The 19,265-nt window shown below is 41.8% G+C and overlaps 1 protein-coding gene and 1 non-coding gene across 3 annotated transcripts; one reads left to right on the top strand and one right to left on the bottom strand.

Annotated features, from left to right (window-relative positions):
- The first annotated feature begins 951 nt into the window (after window positions 1-951).
- On the top strand, window positions 952-16,944 carry Trmo (tRNA methyltransferase O). 2 transcript variants are annotated; one of them, XM_027931052.2, is made up of 5 exons: window positions 952-1,067; window positions 3,779-3,953; window positions 6,554-6,711; window positions 10,684-11,361; window positions 15,458-16,944. In XM_027931052.2, the coding sequence occupies exons 1-5, from the start codon at window positions 992-994 to the stop codon at window positions 15,676-15,678; spliced, it is 1,308 nt and encodes a 435-aa protein (XP_027786853.2). In that variant the 5' UTR covers window positions 952-991; the 3' UTR covers window positions 15,679-16,944. The 2 variants fall into 2 exon arrangements, with proteins under 2 accessions (XP_027786853.2, XP_071456867.1); XM_071600766.1 differs by having other exon boundaries at window positions 978-1,197.
- Window positions 12,000-12,102, bottom strand: LOC114089320 (U6 spliceosomal RNA). Its single transcript, XR_003582147.1, has one exon. It is a non-coding gene; the product is annotated as a U6 spliceosomal RNA (small nuclear RNA).
- Window positions 16,945-19,265: the final 2,321 nt, after the last annotated feature.

Below are 19,265 nucleotides of genomic sequence, written 5' to 3'. Positions count from 1 at the left end.
TCAGCTTCTTTGTGAATAGGCTCTTGCAGGAAGGGGATTGGGGGAACAGGGTGAGATGTCTGAGCAGACTGGGGTCAGTTTGACTTAACTTTTAAATTAGCCATAGTTTATATTAACAGGCTAACAGTATACGGGTTTTTGTTTGTTTGTTTGTTTTGGTTCTGAATTAACAGGATATAAACCTTAGGAACAGAATTACTATACAAATTGGATATAGGCAAGAGAGAGCATTACAAGTAACTGGCTCTCAGTGCAGGGTCTACTGGTCATTGCATGGGATGAAAAAAATGATTCTCATTGGCCTTCAACTTTTCCGAATTGCTCAGAAACGATGACATAATCCTCCCGACGTGCATATTGATTCATAATTTCATTTTAACTTCAGTGCCCATGAGGTTTGGAATAAAAGAAAATCCTATTCATTAACTCAATCCCTGGCCCAGTGAGGGGTTCCCTTATAACATCCATCGCTTTTGGAGTAAGATTTACTTGAGGTTCTTTCCTGACAAATTGTCGTTTTTATTATGGGAAAATTAGAACCTATTGAAGAATATATTCATCTTTGTATTTCCATCATCCAAGAATTCTAAACATTTAACATCAGGTCTTTTGCTGTGTGGCAACTGCATATACGCATCACTTTTCTTTAAAACTCGGGGTCATTTGTTGGGCGTGGGTGGCTTATCGGATCCTCTTTGTGTGTAAACTTTCACCCACGGGTACCCACTCTGGTGAGGCGTGGGAACTCGCAACCGCAGGCAACAGTGAGAAGGGACGGCCCCAGCGGCTGTGCACCACTCAACCGAAGCTTGGGTCTGGCGACCCGGGAACCCGAGGTCCTCGGCGAAGAGACCCAGACCTCCAGGGCTCCCGCGGCACAGCCAAGCGCGCGCGCCACTAGGGAGCCGCACCTGCTACTGCGCAGGCGCCCAAGCTGGAGGGCGGAAGCGGAAGGCTCGACCCGTCGGTGGGAGCCTGAGTGACCGTAGCCATGCGCGGCCTGAAGGAGTCGGGGCCTCGACCCACAGCGACCCCGTGCGGGTGCATAAAGCCAGCCCTGGAGACAGGTAACTTCTTGGAACTGGCGGTGCCGCACTCAGGAGAGGACTCGGCGCAGGCGGCCAATTTCGTGCCTAGAGAGAAACAGAAATGCGCGAGACCGAACTGACCTGCGTCATTGTCCTACTTGTGGCGAAGGTACAGGTCACGTGCTCGGTCGACCACGTGACGTAGCGGAGGCGAGCGGGTGACGTCATCGCGCATGTTCCGTTCTTGTTTCAGGGCTTGCACGGTTCACTGATCTTGGCGTGGTGGCCGGAACTGCTACGTGCAGTATAAGGGCTTTTCTGCCTGCGGAGGTCTCTGTGCAGTGGGGGAGTTAGGCTGTGTCCAGCTGGTGAGGAGGTAGATGCCTTAAGAGAGAGCTTCCTGTGCTCTAGGAAATAGGGAGGGAGAAGGGAAAGTTTGGGGAGAGGAAGCCTGAAAGATAAGCATAAAGTTATGTCTCTTTATTTACCCCTCTTTATGGTGAGTGAAATATTAGTTTTAGAACTAGAGGATGCAAGTGAAAAGAAAGAAAAATAGCCTACTATGACGCAGAGAAAACCACTGTTAATACCTGCTGTCTACCTCCTGTAGTTGTTCTCGTTGCACACACGCTCGGGAAATGAGAGGAAATGCAACCACAGTGTTAATAACTTTGAGAAAAATATGCGGGTCAGGCCTGTAGTCCCAGCTATTGAGAAGGCTTAGGTTGGAGAATACCTTGAGCCCAGGAATTGGAGGCCAGCCTTGGTAATATTGTGAGAACCTGTTTCAAAATATATGCATTCACTCACACTCACACACACACACACACAAATAAAATTGTATTGAAATAAAAAAAAAAATTTCATATACAAAAATCTTTCCATGGCAATTAATTCACTTTTATTGTTTCAGCGATGTACTGTAACGTTATCAGCTGGTTCTCTATTGTTGGACATTTGGGTTATTGCCAGTTTTTATTGTAATTGAAAGATTCTTAAATCTTGAAGTCTATATATGTTCTAACTATTGAACTTAAGTAAAATTTCGTAGAAGTTGCTGTTACCTGGTCAAAGATTATGCTGATTTAATTTTTTCTTTTTTAACACATTACCAGATTACAAGTCTAACATTTTGGACAGGAACAAGCAAGAACCAAGGCTCAGGGATTCAGAAAATTTAAAGTGTTAAATGGACCAGTGGTGCAGGGAGAGTGGTTTCAGATTGGGGAGAACTTTGAATACCAGGCTAAGAAATATGGAGTTTACCCTGGACTTGGTGGTGCATTTCTGTAATTCTAGCTACTATTGGGGCTGAGGCAGGATGATTGCAAGTGGAGGTCAGCCTTGTCTGTTTCAAAATAAAAAGGTTTGGGGATATAGCTCAGTGGTAGAGTACCTCTGGATTGAATACCTAGCAACACACATATAACATGCATATGCAATATGTATCGTTAGGAGCAAATCTGAGAGGATAACTTCAGTTTGATAAGTTTTAACCAAGTTTATTTGTGTGTGTATGTATGTGCATGTGCGTGCACGTGCCAGGGATTGACTCTAGGAACATTTAACCACTGAGCTACATCCCCAGCCCCTTTTTATTTTTAATTTTAAGTCAGGCTTTCACTTATTTGCTTGGGGTTTGAGCTGGCTTTGAACTAGTAATCCTCCTGCCTCAGCCTCCCAAGTCAGTGGGATTACAGGCAGGCACCACTGCACATGGCATAAAATCATATTTGAATAGGAAGTGGAAGACCAAATTTAGGTTTCCTTTTTAATCTCAGGGAAAGGAAAGATATGGCATAGGTTAAAAGCAGTCTAGGGCTGGGGCTGTGGTTCAGTGGTAAAGCGCTTGCCTCGCATGTGTGAGGCACTGGGTCGATCCTTAGCACCAAAATAAATAAAGATACTGTGTGTTCATCTACAACTAAATAAATATTGAAAAAAAAAGGAGTCTAAAAAGACGGAAGTTGTCCGGGTATGGTGGCACATGCCCGGGTATGGAGCCACATGGTGGCTCGGGAGGCTGATACAGGAGAATCGCAAGTTCACAGCCAGCCTTGGCAATGGCAAGGTGCTACCAACTCACTGAGACTCTATCTGTAAATAAAATACGAAATAGGGCTGGGGATGTGGCTCAGTAGTTGAATGCCCCTGAATTCAATCCCTAGTACATCCCTCCCACAAAAAAAGATGGAAGTTGTTGGCAGTGCATTAGTTCTTGGGATGGATATAGGTATACAGGATTTCATTATAATATTAGGCTTTTTAATTTACATATATGTTGAATATAATGTTATATGTATAAAACAATATGGTTTTTATAAATGAGAAGTAATAGAAGGTACTGTGAGATATAGTCCTAGATCTATATGGTTTTACTGTTGATGCCGATAGGATAGATTTCATGGAAACTGGAAATAAAATGGAGGTCTAGATTGTCTTTGTATCATCTCTTCAAGAAACTTAAGGCTTTCATGAGATGGGGGTATATATAAATTCAGAATGGACTGAGCATGTGGTGTATGCCTATATCCCAGCTACTTGGGGGGCTGAGGCAGGAGGATTGATGGAGCCCAGGAGTTCCAGGCTAGCCTGGGCAACATAGTGAGACAAAAACAGAACAAAACCCAGTAAGTTTTAATTTGCATAACACCTGGTGGGGTTTTTAAACTATGAACTAGAGACATTGGAGAAATCATGTTTTCTTACACTTTTTGACTAATGATTTCTTACCTAATTTTCTTCTGCAGGGAATCTATTAACTGAGCCAATAGGCTACTTGGAATCCTGTTTCTTGGCCAAGAATGGTACGCCAAGGCAACCATCCATTTGTAGCCATTCTCGGGCCTGTTTAAGGATTAGAAAGAGCATCTTTAATAATCCTGAACATTCCTTGATGGGCCTAGAACAGTTTTCCCATGTTTGGTAAGTTGTTTTATAGTTTATGGTACTTTGGGCCAGACTTGCCCCTGAGTGAAGTACTCCAGTTGAAGGCAAATTTGGAGTCTGACAATCAGACTACCCTTATTTATTACATGGAATGTTGATACCACATTTGTCCATGTAATTGTTTTCATGGTTTGGACACCTTCAGAAAAGCTTGGAATCTACTACGGGGGTTTATTTCATTTGCCCCTGATTCTAATTGTGATGAATCCCTTCTGTTAAGCTGAAACCTTTGACCTTGATTTTGCCCATGGGTCATTGTGCTGACCTCTAGACCAAGAGTCAGCATACTACAGCCTGTGGACCAAATATTGTCCACTCCTGTTTTCATATGTTAGCTTTGTGAGACCACAGCCTTACTTATCTGTTTATATATTGTCTGTGGCTATTTACTGTAGCATGCCTGTTTGTTTGCATATGGTGTGTAGCTACTGTTATGCAACACTGTTGTAGTGGCAGCTTTGTGTAGTTGCAACAGTGACTGGTTAGCTTCAAAACCTAAAATATTTACTATCTGACATTTTACAGAAAAAAAAATTACGAATCCTGATGTAGACTCATGAAGTAATTAAGTGTACTTGTCTTAAAAGACAAGAAATCTGCTGGCTATGGTAGTGCTACTGTAATTCCGGTGGTTCAGGAGGCCAAGGCAGGAGGATTGCGAGTTCAAAGCCAGCCTCAGCAACTTAGTGAGGCACTAAGCAGCTCAAAGAGACCCTGTCTCTAAATAAAGTATAAAAAAGGGCTGAGGATGTGTCTCAGTGGTTAAATGCCTCTGGGTTCAATCCCCAGTACCAACAAACAAAAACAAAACAAAACAAAGACACCAAACAAATAAACAAACAAAAAAACAACAACAAACAGGAAGCCTTAGAAATCTAGATACTACTTGCCATCATTTGGAATTCTTTCTCTGTCTATTCTTCTTCACCCCAACATCAGCAGTCTACATTGGTCTCATTTTACTGGTGGAGATGTGAAGTTTTTTTATTCTGAAATAGGTTATTTTTCATATTTATTTGAGGACATGGGTAGATTAGAAAAACGTGGTATCCTGACATAGTTTGTATGATCTTCTAAGTTGAAAACATAGTTGGTATAAAAGATTCGGGAGTATGTAGAGATTTTTATTTACCACTTCTATTTTTCTCCTTTCTCACTCCTATCCCCCAACACTCTTCAGAGGTTATTATTGTTAACAGTTTGATGTAAGTCCTACCAGACCTATTCTTTTTTCCTTTTTTAATACACATAGAAGCATAGATAGTCACAGAGTGGGTGTTTGATTTAAAAAATGGAATATGTTTTCTTCACTTAATAGTCTATGTCATGGAGAACTTTTATGGCAGTACATGCAGATTTACCTTTTTTGCTTTAAAATTGTCTTGTTGCAAAATACGGATCTACCATGTTTTGGTCATTTGACTGTATGGTAGTACTGTGACAAATCCCCTTGGACACATTTTCTTGTGTATTTGTGCATTTTTATCAGTAGGATAACAGAAGTAGATGTATTGGACCAGAGGGTGTGCATATTTATGATTTTGGAGAGCTACTTTGAACATTGCTCTCTAAAATTAATCTTACACTTACACTTCAACAGTCTATGCAAATGACCTTTTTCTTACACCTTCCCCAGCACAATATGTTATCAGTATTTTGTATTTTTGCCTGACAGAGGAGAAACAGTATTTTGTTTTATTTAGTGAGACTCATCATCTTTTCATATGTTTTTTAGCTATTTAGAATTGCCTGTTTTTGTTCTTTGCTAAGTGTCCTCTATTGGTTTGTCTTTTTCTTTTTTGGTGCTGGGGATTGAACTCAGGGAAACTTGGCCACTGAGCCCCATCCCCAGCCCTATTTTGTATTTTTATTCAGAGACAGGGTCTCCCTGAGTTGCTTAGCATCTCGCTTTTGCTGAAGCTGGCTTTGAACTCACAATCCTCTTGCCTCAGTCTCCGGAGCCACACAAATGTGTGCCACGGTGCCCAGCTATTGGTTTATCCTTTGCTTTGTGATTTTTTTATGTAGTAGTAATTTATATCCCACAGATATGAACCTATTGTATGTAGCTAACATTTTCTGTTAGAATGACATTTTGTAATGCATAAATTTAATGATTTAATGAATTCAAATCTGTTATTGTTTTTCTTCATGGCTTCTTGGTTTTGTGTCTTTTTTAGGAAGATCTGGTCAAGTTATTCAACTATTCTGAGCTTCAATTTCCTCATCCTTAAATGAGGGATAATTTATACGTCTTATGATTGTTAAGATTATTACATGAAATGGCTATAAAAATGCTGCCTGGCAAATAGCAGGCACTTAGTAATTATTATTTATTCAGGCACGTGACAAATGTCTGTTGTAGTCCTACGGTACGCCAGTCATTGTGTGAGGTATAAAGGATCTAGAGACCCATGACTTTATTCCATCAAGGAAGAGAAGTGGTATTATTTTCTCCTGACTGATTAATTTCATTAAAAACATTCTTTTTGTTAATTTGTATGAGGGGGTTACATTCCCCCCACCCCAATCAGTATGCTCATATTTTACTCAGTGGTTTGGTTTATTTTCAATAGGATCTTGTTTGTTTTTCACAAAAATGGTCATTTGAGCTACAAGGCAAAAGTGCAGCCCCCTAGGCTGAATGGTGCAAAGACTGGTGTGTTTTCCACAAGGAGCCCTCATCGTCCCAACGCCATAGGATTGACCCTGGCCAAGCTGGAAAATGTGGAAGGTAACCCATTTCATTTCTACTTCTTATCTCAAAATATCTTGTAAAGCCTGGTGTGGTGACTCAGGCCTGCAATCCCAGCTTCTTTCTCTCTCTCTCTCTCTCTCTCTCTCACACACACACACACACACACACACACAGGGCTGGGGGTGCAGTTCAGTGGTTAAAGTACCCTCGATTTCAATCCTTGGTGAAAGAAAAAAAAAAACTTGTAAAATCACCACAGCATCACTGCTTGCTGCTGTTCACATGAACACTACTGATGTTAAACTCCCGAGAACCCCTAGATGTTGAGGAACAAATGATGTTTGAAAGAAAGTTGCTTTAAAACACTAGGAATTAAACTCTCCTGGGAAGCTCAGAATTTGTTTTTATCACTCATTTATCCAAAAACATTAAATTAGTGGGGCATGGTGGTACACATCTTTAATTCCGGCATCTCTAAAGCCTGAGGTGGGAATAAGACAGGTTTGACACCAGCTCAAAATAAAATGGCTAAATATGTAGCTCTGTGGTTGAGTGCCTCTAGGTTCAGTCCCCAGCACTACAGGAAGAAAAACACATTAATTTTTTTTTAATATCTTTATTTTTATTTATTTTTATGTGGTAATGAGGCTTGAATGCAGTGTCTCACATGTGCCAGGCAAGCGCTGTACCTCAGCCCCACATTAATTTTTAAAAGAAAAACTTATAGACTTCATAATCATTAAATTATGTAACCAGATTTTCTCAGACTTGGAATGCAGTAAATACAAAATGATTAAAAATTAATTGGAAAAGCTAATTTTTACTTTAACCAAAATAAAGCAAACATGACTGTTTAAAAAAAATTAATTGGAAACTGGTCGTAGTGGCACACACCTACAATCCCAGGATCTTGGGAGGCTGGGGCAGAAGGATTACAATTTTGAGGCCAGCTTCAGCAATTTTGTGAGGACCCTAGCAACTTAGCAAGACCCTGTCTCAAAATACAAAATAAAAATAAAAAAGGACTGGGGATATAGATAGTGGCTGAGCACCCCTGGCTTAAATCCCTAGTACCAATAAAAAATTGGACACATTCAAATGTAACTCATGGTAACTGGTCATACTTGCAGACCTAGTAGGCACAGAGTGGTGGTTTATCACTTCTTCCTTGAGGCCTTGAGAATAAGGACATCATGGCTGCAGCACAGCCATCAGCTCTGCTATGTGGCAGGGCCTGGGCTGAATCACACTGAAGTATCGAATATCTGGTGGACTGTGGAAGTGTCTATGATGTAGGCAGAAGATGAAGTGCCTGTGTGCCACCATGACCAGTTTCCAATTAATTTTTTTAAACAGTCATATTTGCTTCCACAGGATTGGTTTTAACTATGTGTTCCCATATAACCTCTAACAGTTTTAAAGATCTTCACATTCTTAAATCACTCAGACCTGGTAAATATGATGTAGGCAGAAGATGAAACAGCAGATAGACTAGGAGCCAGAAGACCATTCTGAGCTTTGACATTCATAAAATGGGCAAAGGAGAAGAACCTGTGCCGCAGTCTTGCTGGGCACAATCAGGAGCCACTTGTCAAAAGAAACTAACTTTATTTTTAGAACCACACACACCAAACAAAACAGCCTCTCAGGAAAAACCCTCAGAGCCTCAACTGCCGCCACCGGCTTTCCACAAGCCTCTCCCTCCCACACAAGCTTCTCTCCACCTCCCACAATCCTCCTGCTTTTGAGGCGATTGGCTGGGTCACGTGGGCGGAGCCAAAAAAGTCCCCCAATGAGCAGCTCCGTGGTCTGAAAGGGCAGGGAAACAGCCCAATGAGCATCACCGCAGAGGAGCCAATCAGCTAGATGTTGCTGGGGCCGCTGTGAGCCAATCATCCCGCAGCTGGAAGTTTTCTGGGGCCCCTTTGGCTGTGGCTGTCAACAAACCTGTCCTCTCTCTGGCTCCACAAGATTTTTTTTTTAAAACCATCTTTGAGACAAAAGCTACGAGAGTCCTTTTTTGGCTATTGATCACTAAATAAATAAGAGTGTTTATTTTGCTCATTTTTTCCCCAGAACTTAGAATTCCTTTGCTGGATTATACTCAACCAGGCAGGTTTTGGGTAGATTTTCAAGGAAATCTGGTAGGTGATCCACCTTGAATTTTATGATGGTTTACCAAAGTGGGTAATAGTGTTGGCGAAAGGCCAAACCCAAGACCCAGTGAAGGGTTGTGGCTGACGCTCCCCATAACAGAAGATAGATTCCTAAGAGAAAGCATGATAAATTTATTAATGTACACAGGGAAAAATCACAGCATGGGAATCATACACAGAACAAGTCTTCATGAACTCCTACCTATGCCTTTCTTTCTCCTGCAGGCATTGTTAGTCATAATTCATCATTTATAATGTCCAAAGTCATCTTTTAAAAGTTTCAGGCTTATTCATAGTAAGCATGTTTTAGAAACCAGAGTCCATATATAGTCATTTTTTTTTTAATATTTATTTTTTTAGATGTAGATGGACACAATGCCTTTATTTTTATGTGGTGCTGAGGATCGAACCCGGGTCCCCCCCGTGCTAGGCGAGTGCTCTACCGTTGAGCCACAATCCCAGCCCCTCATGTTTTTCTTAAATGGAGACAGAATCAAAATGATCCCATGCATTTTTTTTTAAAGTTCTTTTTCAGACAGTTACTAAGACACTATTAGTAGCAGGAAGTGAACAATAGCTGTCTTAGGACAACAGGAGACTTATTATTAATTTTGGTAATAGTGGCTTATTTGCATCCTACTTCCTTAAGTCTTGATGAATATGTTTCTATTGCTGTGTAACAAATTACCAAAGATGTACCAGTTTAAGTAGCACATATTTATGATGTATTTGAAACATTGCTATCTTTTTGTAGGTCAGGAGGACACCTTAGCTGGGTCCTCTGCTTTGGATCTCCCAGGAGTACAGTTAAGTTCTTAGCTGGGATGAATTCTTATCTGGAGGCTTGACTGTGGAAGAATCTACATCTAGACTCATTGAGGTTGTTGGCAAAATTCATTTCCTTGTAATGTACGACTGAGGTCCTGAATTTTTTGCTGGTTATAGGCTGGAGACTATGCTTATCTCTAAAGGCTGCCCACATTTCTTAGAGGCAGCTTGTAGTTTTTTGCCACATGGACTTTCCCAACATGCCTGCTTATTTTGTCAAGCTGCAGAGAGTCCTTCAAGTGAGTCCACCAGCAATCAGGAATCTTGTAGGAAAACGGAGATACTGGAGGGTAGTCCAGCTCTTTTGTTACATTCTGTTGGTCAGAATCAAGATACAGTCAAGAGGAGGGTTACACAAGGACCTAAGCACATGGATGTGGGGGTCCTGGGGGCCACTTAAAGTCTGTTTGTCACAATGGAAACCCTCCTTGGACCATCAGTGATATATTGAGGAATGTAATGTGCCTGGAACAGCTGTAAGCACCAATCCTGCAAAGATGGGTCAATGCCAGCCCATGCTCAAGGGGCCTGCTTTCTGTCTAGGGATAGACTCCAAGCAAGTCATTGCCACTCTGTGTAAAAAGGGCTCTAGTAGAGATTTTGCTTATGTCTGGGAGTTCCAAAAAGGTTTGCAGACATGTTCTGTGAGAGCCTTGAAGAGCAGGTAGGATTTTGGCAGGTAAAGTAAAAGATGGGTTTTCAGGTAGAAAAGAAGTGTATGTAGATGGAAGGTGTTAAGAACCTGGTGTGGGTGAGCCCAGTGAGGTCCAAGAAGACCACGTGGGAGAGAATTTGGGGCTTAATCATATCCTCCAATTATTTGCATTGTTCTTCCCTGTGAATATATTTTGTAACATTTTTAGTTTCAGATGAACACAACACCTTTATTTTATTTATTTATTTTTATGTGGTGCTGAGGATCAAACCCAATGCCTCACACGTGCTAGGTGAGCACTCTCCCACTTGAGCCACAACCCCAGCCCTGGCTGTGAATATTTTTTAAGAGTATTTTTTCACTTTACAGGTGGAGCTGTTTACCTGTCTGGAATTGATATGATACATGGCACACCTGTACTGGACATAAAGCCCTACATAGCTGATTATGACTCGCCACAGAATTTGATGGAGCCTTTAGTGGACTTTAATTTACAGACTAACCAACCTAAGCCAAAAACTGTGTTCCAGTGTGAAGGCAAGAATGACAGCTATGACCAGCGACAGCTCTCAGGGTACAGTGACTCTCAGCCCCATTGCAGCACTGAGGAGAAACCTACATGTCCTGAAGACAGAACTTCCAAAGAAAGCTACCCGAGATGTGACAGCACAGAGGAAGGCCAGGAGACCTTGCCTACGCACAGAGAAAGAGCAATGGATTTTGGTTTGGAATCAAGAAATGATCAGAATCCCAGTGTGGCCAAAGAACAGATTGTCCTGTGTGGCCTGGAAAATAGCTGTCCAGAGGAAGGTACAGATGAGGAGCCAAGGAGTGAGGAAGGAGCAGCGGAAGGAGCAGCGATTCTGCAAGGGAGCAGTGTTGATATGCAGCCCGCGCCTCCTCTCTGCGGGGCCAGGAGGGCTGATAGAGCTCCCCACAGTGTGGTTCCTGCCTGGGTGAGAGAGGCCCCTGTGGCCCCTTTACAAGTGCGGTTTACTCCTCATGCTGAGAAGGAGTTGGGGCAGCTCAGTTCAGGAGGTGAACCAGGTACCCTCAGTTTCTTGTTTCTGAATGAGAGATGAGCTTTCATTTACTATCAGACATAGCCAGGTTTGGTATTTCCGGGCAAGTATATGAAGTATTTGTAGTATAACTGATTTTTAAGAAACAGGAGTATATATATTTGGGCAACACTAGTGTATAACGACTTTTGTTTGACCCCTGTGTGGTCAGTATAGTTAGTTCCAGACAGGCATTCAGTTCAGTTTTTACAGAGTGGCTGCTGTCCCATGAGGCAGCTGTGATTTACAGCCCTTGTCTTCCTGTTACAGTCATTCTTTGCCTTTGCAAACGTCATTCAGAAGCTGAACTGTATTCATTTCATACTTAGGTACACCAAGTTTCTTCTCTGTTTTATTGCCTGACTAGAGAGATGTTGCATTTTGTTCTGTAAACTGTTAGATCAGCCATCAGCACAGAGGACTTCAGGAGCCCACAGTGAGAGGGGAAGAGAATTTGCCCCCACAAAGTCCCAGCTCTAGAGGCATGTACTTTTCTCAGGGAACAGGATTTTTTTTGTTTTGTTTTGTTTTTGAAGATAACCTCAACATTTTATTATCTTCGTAACAAAACAAACAAAACAATGAAGCTTAGAACTGGATCACTTGGCCCTTTCTCTTCTTATCTGAAATACGGAATGCTTCACGAATTTGCTTATCATCCTGTTCAGGGGCCATGCTAATCTCTGTATTGTTCCAATTTTAGTATATGTGCTGCCAAAGCAAGCACACAGGGTGCTTTTTTGGAGTCCATTTGACACATGGTTCTTAACACATGTTATTTGGTTTCACCAGCCCACACAGATCCCAGGTTGCAATCTAGAATGAAGGAAGGGATTATTCAGAAGTAGGAGCAGTGATGCCAGTAAGAAGTAGCCTCTTGTCAAGAAGATGTCAGATTCCAAAAAGGTAGAAATCTGTTTGTTGTGTTATATCACAGTAAAGACCCAACATAGTCTTGTAAAGAAGGAAATACATTCATTGATTCTCCAGTCATTTACTGAACTTCTAGGCACGAGGCACTGCCCTTGGTCCTTGGAATATATCAAATGAACAAAAAAGATTAAGGACTAATTAGAACAAATAAATTAATTAATTAAAAAAAAGATAAAGGCAATCCCTGCCTTCATAGAACTTGAGAAGCAAACTAAAAGCATATTGTACAAAACAGAAAGATGTTATATAGAAAGGCTGATGCTAGAAGGCTATAATGGTTATAGGGAAATGTAAAAAAGAATAGAGCAGGGTCAGGTTGTGATGATTTTAAATAAGGGGCCAGAGTAGTTCTCACTGAAAAGGTGCATATGAGCAGAGGCCAAAGAGGTGTAAGCCAGCCTTCCAGGGAGAGGTTGTGCCAGCCCGTGGGACAGCCAGTGCACAGCCTTACAGTGGAAGGCGTGTGGCATGTGTGAGGCCATATGGCAGAGTGGACTGAGACGGGCAGAATGGAGAAGCTGAGGTAAGAGAGGCTGCAGGGACGGTCTGCAGGCACATGGGTTCCAGGGAACATTATAAGGACTGAAGTTTTATCTTGGGAGAGGTTAAAGGCAGAGGAACTTGGTATCAGTATTCCAGAGAGTAGAGCTTTATTCTTAACCAAAGCTTTTGATTTTAAAATTGATATATTTTTTTGAAAGTTTTGCTGGGGTCAGATCACTGCCCAATTGGTAATAAGAGATTTCTGGGATGTCAGTGGCAGGCCGGAGCTCCTGAATCAGGTAATGAAGCCTTTCATTCCATATTCAGAAAATAAAGGCTTAAACAACCACAGACATTAGTTTCCCCAGCTTTACAAAGAGGGAGAGAAGGAAGAGGATAGGAAAATGTTTGGAACTGAGCCTGAAAGAAGTCCTCTTAATTGGAAAAGTCTCAAAATTGGGGCTGATGAACTGGGGTTGTGGCCCAGTGGTAGAGCGCTTGCCTAGCATGTGTGGGGTATTGGGTCCAATCCTCAGCACCACATAAAAATAAATAAATAAAATAAAGGCATAAAAAAACCTTGGGGCTGGTGACAAGTGTCCTAACCAACTCTGGAGATTTCCCTGTTTCTTCCTGCCCAGGCCAGAGCCAGCAACAGGGTAGCACCCCTTCCTCTGGAGGAGGCAGCAGGTGCCCTCCACCTCTGGAGACGGCGGCCTGTGGGTGTGAGCAGTGGGCCTCTTGAGAGCTGTGCTCTCTCCTTTTCCCCTAGAGCTTTATTCTTAACCAAAGCTTTTCATTTTAAAATTGATACATGTTTTGAAAGTTTCCTTCATCACTGTATACAGTTGCTGGGGGGAGGAAGGCTGGAAAAGGATCTTGGGTTGGAGCAGAGGAGGGCTGCCTGGGAGGCACTTTGCTACACTGCCCCTTGTCGAGCGCCACCTACTGTGGAAAGTTCTCTTTTTCAAGTTATCATGCAGTGTATTTAAGGGGTTTCAAATCCGCCTTATTGATAAAAACGTGGTTAAAAAGAGAAATTACGCAATAAAACAGAGACTGATGGATAGCAAGCAGCAGGGTTCAAGCTGCTAGGAAACAAGACATGGCCTGAGGATGTTCAGCACCTGGAGGGTGAGCTGTTGAAAGGGGTGGGGCCTGGTGCTAGCACAGAGTTCTGGGCAGAGCTCCTGGGGCTCAGGGAGGGGGGAGTGTGAATTGGGTTTGAGGGCAGAAGATGTGGGAAGGCTTCTTGGAGGACATTGTCTCTAATCTGTTTGGAGGGACGGGAATCGCAAGCCAGGAATGGAGGGCAGGGCACTCACGCCAGGTTGGCCAGACAAATGCTCCTGCAGCATTGGTGTGGAGGACTGTGATGAAGTCTTTCACAGATGGCCCTCACAGTTATTTGATGTGCCATGCAGCTGGGAATGCAGCTCTGTAGTAGAGCGCTTGCCTAGCATGTGAGGCCCTGGGTTCAGTCCCTAGCACTGCTAGAAAAATAAGTTAATGATCTTCTGAGCCATGCAAGGAATCTTATGACTATAATTGGTCCTTGTTTTTTCATTAAGCATGTATTTCATGGATGGGAAGGATGGCAAATTCGAGGCCAGCCTCAGCAACTTAGTGAGGCCCTTAGCAACTTAGTGAGACTCTGTCTCAAAACAACTTTTAAAAAGGGATGTAGTTCAGTGGTAAAACACCCTGGGTTAATATCCCGTACCAGGAAACAACAAAATTGAATCCACTCTATGAGGGACAAAGATCCACTGCCCTTCCAGGTGCTAGTTTGAGGAGGAATGGCTTTCATTTGGATGTTTTCATTTAAGTTTGTAGATATTTTATTTAAAACACACACACACACACACATGAAATATTTATTTTTTAGTTGTAGTTGGACACAGTACCTTTATTTTGTTTATTTATTTTATGTGGTGCCAAGGATTGAACCTGATATCTCACACATGCTAGGCAAGCACTCTAACACTGGGCCACAACCCTAGCCCCAAATTTATATATATTTAAAAAGATATTAACTAGGGAGGTTTTGCCATTTAGAGGTAAGTATTGGCTTACTTGAAATATGTCCTTGGACAGCTTCCTTGAGATGCCTTGAACTATCTCAGTGTATCTGTTTCACTTTTGTCCTAGAACTCTCTCCTGTCTCTGTTCCTTCAGGACATGTAACTATGGGGCTATGATCCCCAGCCCTCTCATTCCTGTTGGCTAGTATCAGAGATATATATGAGTTTAGTTCACTCTCTTGCGGCTTTTTGGCTTTTTGAGAATACTGGGACTGTTTTTTTTTTTTTTTTTAAACTATGTCTCTGTTTTAAGAGAAAAATTACAAAGATTCAAAGTCTACATTGAGTGTAGAAAAAGTGCCATTTTGATTGACACAAAATAAAACTAATGCCGCCTACTTAGAAGTCTAATGAAATATGCCGCCATGTTTTTTTGTTGTTGTTCAGTAAAATAAAAATTGGGGAGTACACAAATTAAATCTAATGACAGTATGTGCTGCTTAAAGGTGAAACTCTCTGTAGGATGGAATAGGTCCAAACCTTGTTCCTTTCAGGAATCCACCACATTCCATATTGAAGCTTACTGTCGTGAAATTTGACCTGTGTAATTTTGAGCATTAAGTTGTGCTCTCCTCATTGCAGGTGTGGATCAGCTGTCTTTTAGGTATTTTCAGTCAGCAGAGGAAGCGAGGCGTGCGATTGAGGCCGTGCTGGCAGCTGATCCTCGGTCCGTGTATCGCCGCAAGCTCTGCCAGGACCGCCTTTTCTACTTCACTGTAGACATAGCACACGTCACTTGCTGGTTTGGGGATGGCTTTGCAGAAGTTCTAAAGATCAAGCCATTTCTTAGCCCCTGCAGCTGACTGCCCTGCAGAGCCCTTGGTGTCCCTGAGATCTTAAGCTTCCATCGTGGTTGAGACAGTCCCATTGACCTCTGCATGTGACTTCTGGGTTTTCTGTTCAAGCTGATGTTGTGTCTTCTTTGCAGAAAGAAGCAACACTTTGTGCTCTGTTTGATTGGTAATGTTCAAAATATTTATTTGGAAAAACATTAATAAATTTAACTGGGAGATATAAAATATGGAGTAATCACCAGATGCTTTTTGACCTGCCGATATTGAAGAATCCAAAGGTGATACTGTCTCACTGTTTTTTTTAAAGAAGCTTGTAGTTCTTTGCATTTGATCAGATGAGGCAGAGATCATTCTAGTGGAGGTTTTCAAGTTAGAATTGATCTGTTGCACAGTTCACATGGGTTTTCCTGTCTGGAAGAGCCTGACCTCTCTCTCAAATTGAGTTATAGCGTCTTTTTTTTTTTCACCATTTTATTTAAAATTTTTTTTAATTGTTGATGGACCTTTATTTTATTCATTTATTTATATGTGATGCTGAGAATCGAACCCAGTGCCTCACACGTGTGAGGCAAGTGCTCTACCACTGAGCCACAACCCCAGCCCAAATTATAGCATCTTAAGAAGCTAACACATAAAAAACAAGTGAGTATAGAGAGTTTTAGAGATTAAACCTCTGTATTTCAGAGACTTTTTGACAGATACACACACATGTATATATTTAATCCTGATTCCAAAATAAAGACTCTGATATTTCTTTGGCTGTTCTTAATATCAGGAAAGAAAATCATCAGCGAGGCATGGTGGTGCATGCCTATAATCCCAGAGGCCAGAAGACTGGAAGATAGCAAGTTCAAAGCCAGCCTCAGCAACATGGCAAGGCCCTCAGCAACTTATCCAGACCTTGTCTCAAAAAATAAAAAGGGCTGAGGGTGTGGCTCTGTGGTTAAGCATCCCTGGGTTTAATCCCCTGTACCGAAAAGAGAGAAATCACCACCCAGAGCTCAAGAAAGAAATCTTAACTGGTTTCTTTCTTTTTTTTTTTTTTAAATATTTTTTTAAGTTGTTGATGAACCTTTATTTTATTCATTTACTTATATGTGATGCTGAGAATCGAACCCAGTGCCTCACACATGCCAGGCAAATGCGCTACCACTGAGCTACAATCTCAGCCCTACTGGTTTATTTCTTACTTATTTTGTGACTACTTGTTGAGAAGCTACCATGGGGTTTTGGTGATAAAATGAGATAGATGAATAAAATGCAGTTATGTTGCAAGTTATGGTTTGTGGAGGAAGTAATATATAAGCAAATTATCGTATTAGTTTGTTAAGTACAGTAATTAAGTCTGTACACAGTTCCTGTACCACATAGGAAGGAGGTGTAAGAACGTATTGTCTGTTGGTGATTTAACATGGTGATCCCAGATAACTGAAGATTTACGATCAGTGTAGCCAAATTATAGACACCTGTTAACCTGACCGACTTTCCTAATCACAACTGTAAATCTTGAAGCTGATTGGTCATGGTTTTGAAATGAACGCTGCTGCCTGTGGATGCTTGTGCAGTCATCTGTGGCTGATGACGCTGCACTCCTGAGCCCACTGACTTGTAGCTGTTGTCTTTGATTTTACTTAGACTGTCTTGGGAAAGTATCTTAAATTTGATTTTTTTAAGCTTTGTATTTTGAAATAATTATAGGTTCCCAGAAAGTTGCAAAAATAGTACAGAGATCCTCTGTGGCCTCCACCTAGCTTCTTCCAATGGTAGCATCTTACATAACTCTAGTATAGTATTAAAGCTAGGAAAACTATAGGCCGTCCTATAGTTTTATTTGGATGTCTTTTCTCATAAAAATCATTTTGAAAGATTGGCTTGAAGAAAGATGGGTTGAAGCTCGAGGTGTTGATGTTTAATAGGGAATAATAACACTGGGGATGATACCAACCAACCTTCTGATAAGAGAACTGTTTAATCGTTTGGGGTTTTATTAAATGTTCTGAGGATTTTAGAACTAAAAAGAGTCTTAAGTAGAATCCAGCTCAGTTTTCTGCCTGTTCCTGAGTCTCTTCCTCAGCACTCAGTGTTGACCTTCCCTATGTAAGCACCCTCAGGGAACAGGCCTTTCCCATCCCTGTGCAGCTCATTCTGTTTGGACAGTGCTCATTATTAAAATTTTCTTCAAATCTGCTTTCTGTTAACTCCGTCCAGGTAGGGCCACATAGAAGAGGACTGTAGCCCTCCCAAGTTTCCTGTCAGATCATGCCTAAGTTGAGCACCCTCTTTTCTTCTGTTTCTCACATAACATGACCTCAAACCTCTCCCCCCTCCCAGTCCTTTTTCATTGTGAGCTTTTTTCCCTGTGGGTGTACACTTCAAGTATTCTTCTGTGAGGAAATGTGGGTCTCTAGTTGTCAGTTTCCATCTGAGAAAGAGAAGTAGGTCAAAGCACAGTCTGAAATGAGCGTATTCCTTTTTGTCTTGGAAACTTTTTTAAAAGAACAAGAAAGGGAAACACTTTTCTACTAGGCATAAATGACACCCGCCTAATTTTCAGCCTTTGCTCCTTAGAACCTGTAGGGGGAGCCCTTGATAGTGGATTTGTTTCACTAGCTTGATGGTAAGCAGAATTTCAAGGCATTCAGGTAACTTTGGTGTGGCATACTTTTCCAGCTTTCAAGAGCAGTAATTTCTGACCCATTTCAACATATAGGAAGTGATTGGAAGGTGAATGGCATTTATTAAATTTTTCTTAAATTATAACTCCATTTAAGGGTGGGATGGATCCTTCCAGCAGGTGGAGCTGTGCACAACAAGGCAGACTTACTTATCCAAGCGTGCTTGTGTGTGAGGCCTTCACTCGGCCCTGTGTGTTTGTGACTTTTTTTTTTTTTTTTTTGGAGAGAGGAAAATGAAGTTGAAGACATGAATCAAGCTCTTGTTGGTAGTTTCCTTTTCATGATATGGTACCCAAAAAGGCAGATGAGGACTCAATATTAATGAAGTCTGCATTGATTGCTCATCTCTGTCATGTCATTGGCACTGAGCCAGGGGCTTTTTACGCATCAATGGAGGTTAAGTAATGTGCTCAAGGTCACATAGATGGCCATACAGATGGTCATGATGCAGCTAGGATTTCAGCTCTCCTGGTCTGCCCAGAGTGCTTCTTTCTCCACTGGGCTCCATCACCTCCCCCAGTACAGGTGCAGATCCTTAGCAAACTGTGCTGGTTTATTTGAGGGTCAGCAGTTCTGAATGCGTAAGCCTAGGACACTTGACTCAGCAGAGTGTTGTTCTTGGAAATCCAACCACTGAAGGAAGAACAGAGACGAAGAAGGGCAGGAAAGCCCATCCTTGCCAAATCTGCGTGGAGTCTCATGGGAAGTTGGAAGAGCACTGCGTTTGGCCTTGAAAACTTCAAGTGCTGTTTTCTGCTCTACCATCTTCCAGTTGCTTGACCCTGAGAAAGTAACTGCATCCAGTCTCCAATTCTGGGACCTTATAAGGATAATGCTTAGGAAGGTATCTTCTAATAACTTCAATGGTCTGTAAACTTAGGTAATATTTTTATTGAGCCTACATTGATACCCCCTTTTAAA

The sequence above is a fragment of the Marmota flaviventris genome, chromosome 13, assembly GCF_047511675.1.
Source record: "Marmota flaviventris isolate mMarFla1 chromosome 13, mMarFla1.hap1, whole genome shotgun sequence".
Classification (NCBI taxonomy): domain Eukaryota; kingdom Metazoa; phylum Chordata; class Mammalia; order Rodentia; family Sciuridae; genus Marmota; species Marmota flaviventris.
The sequence above is the reverse complement of the archived record's forward strand: the minus strand, read 5'-3'. Positions and strand labels throughout refer to the sequence as shown.

Excerpts from the sequence above, each read along its gene's own strand:
- Trmo (XM_027931052.2), top strand. The coding sequence starts at position 992 with ATGCGCGGCCTGAAGGAGTCGGGGCCTCGACCCACAGCGACCCCGTGC. Across the intron at positions 1,068-3,778 it reads AAAGCCAGCCCTGGAGACAG|GGAATCTATTAACTGAGCCA; the intron begins GTAACTTCTTGG and ends TTTCTTCTGCAG. Across the intron at positions 3,954-6,553 it reads GAACAGTTTTCCCATGTTTG|GATCTTGTTTGTTTTTCACA; the intron begins GTAAGTTGTTTT and ends TATTTTCAATAG.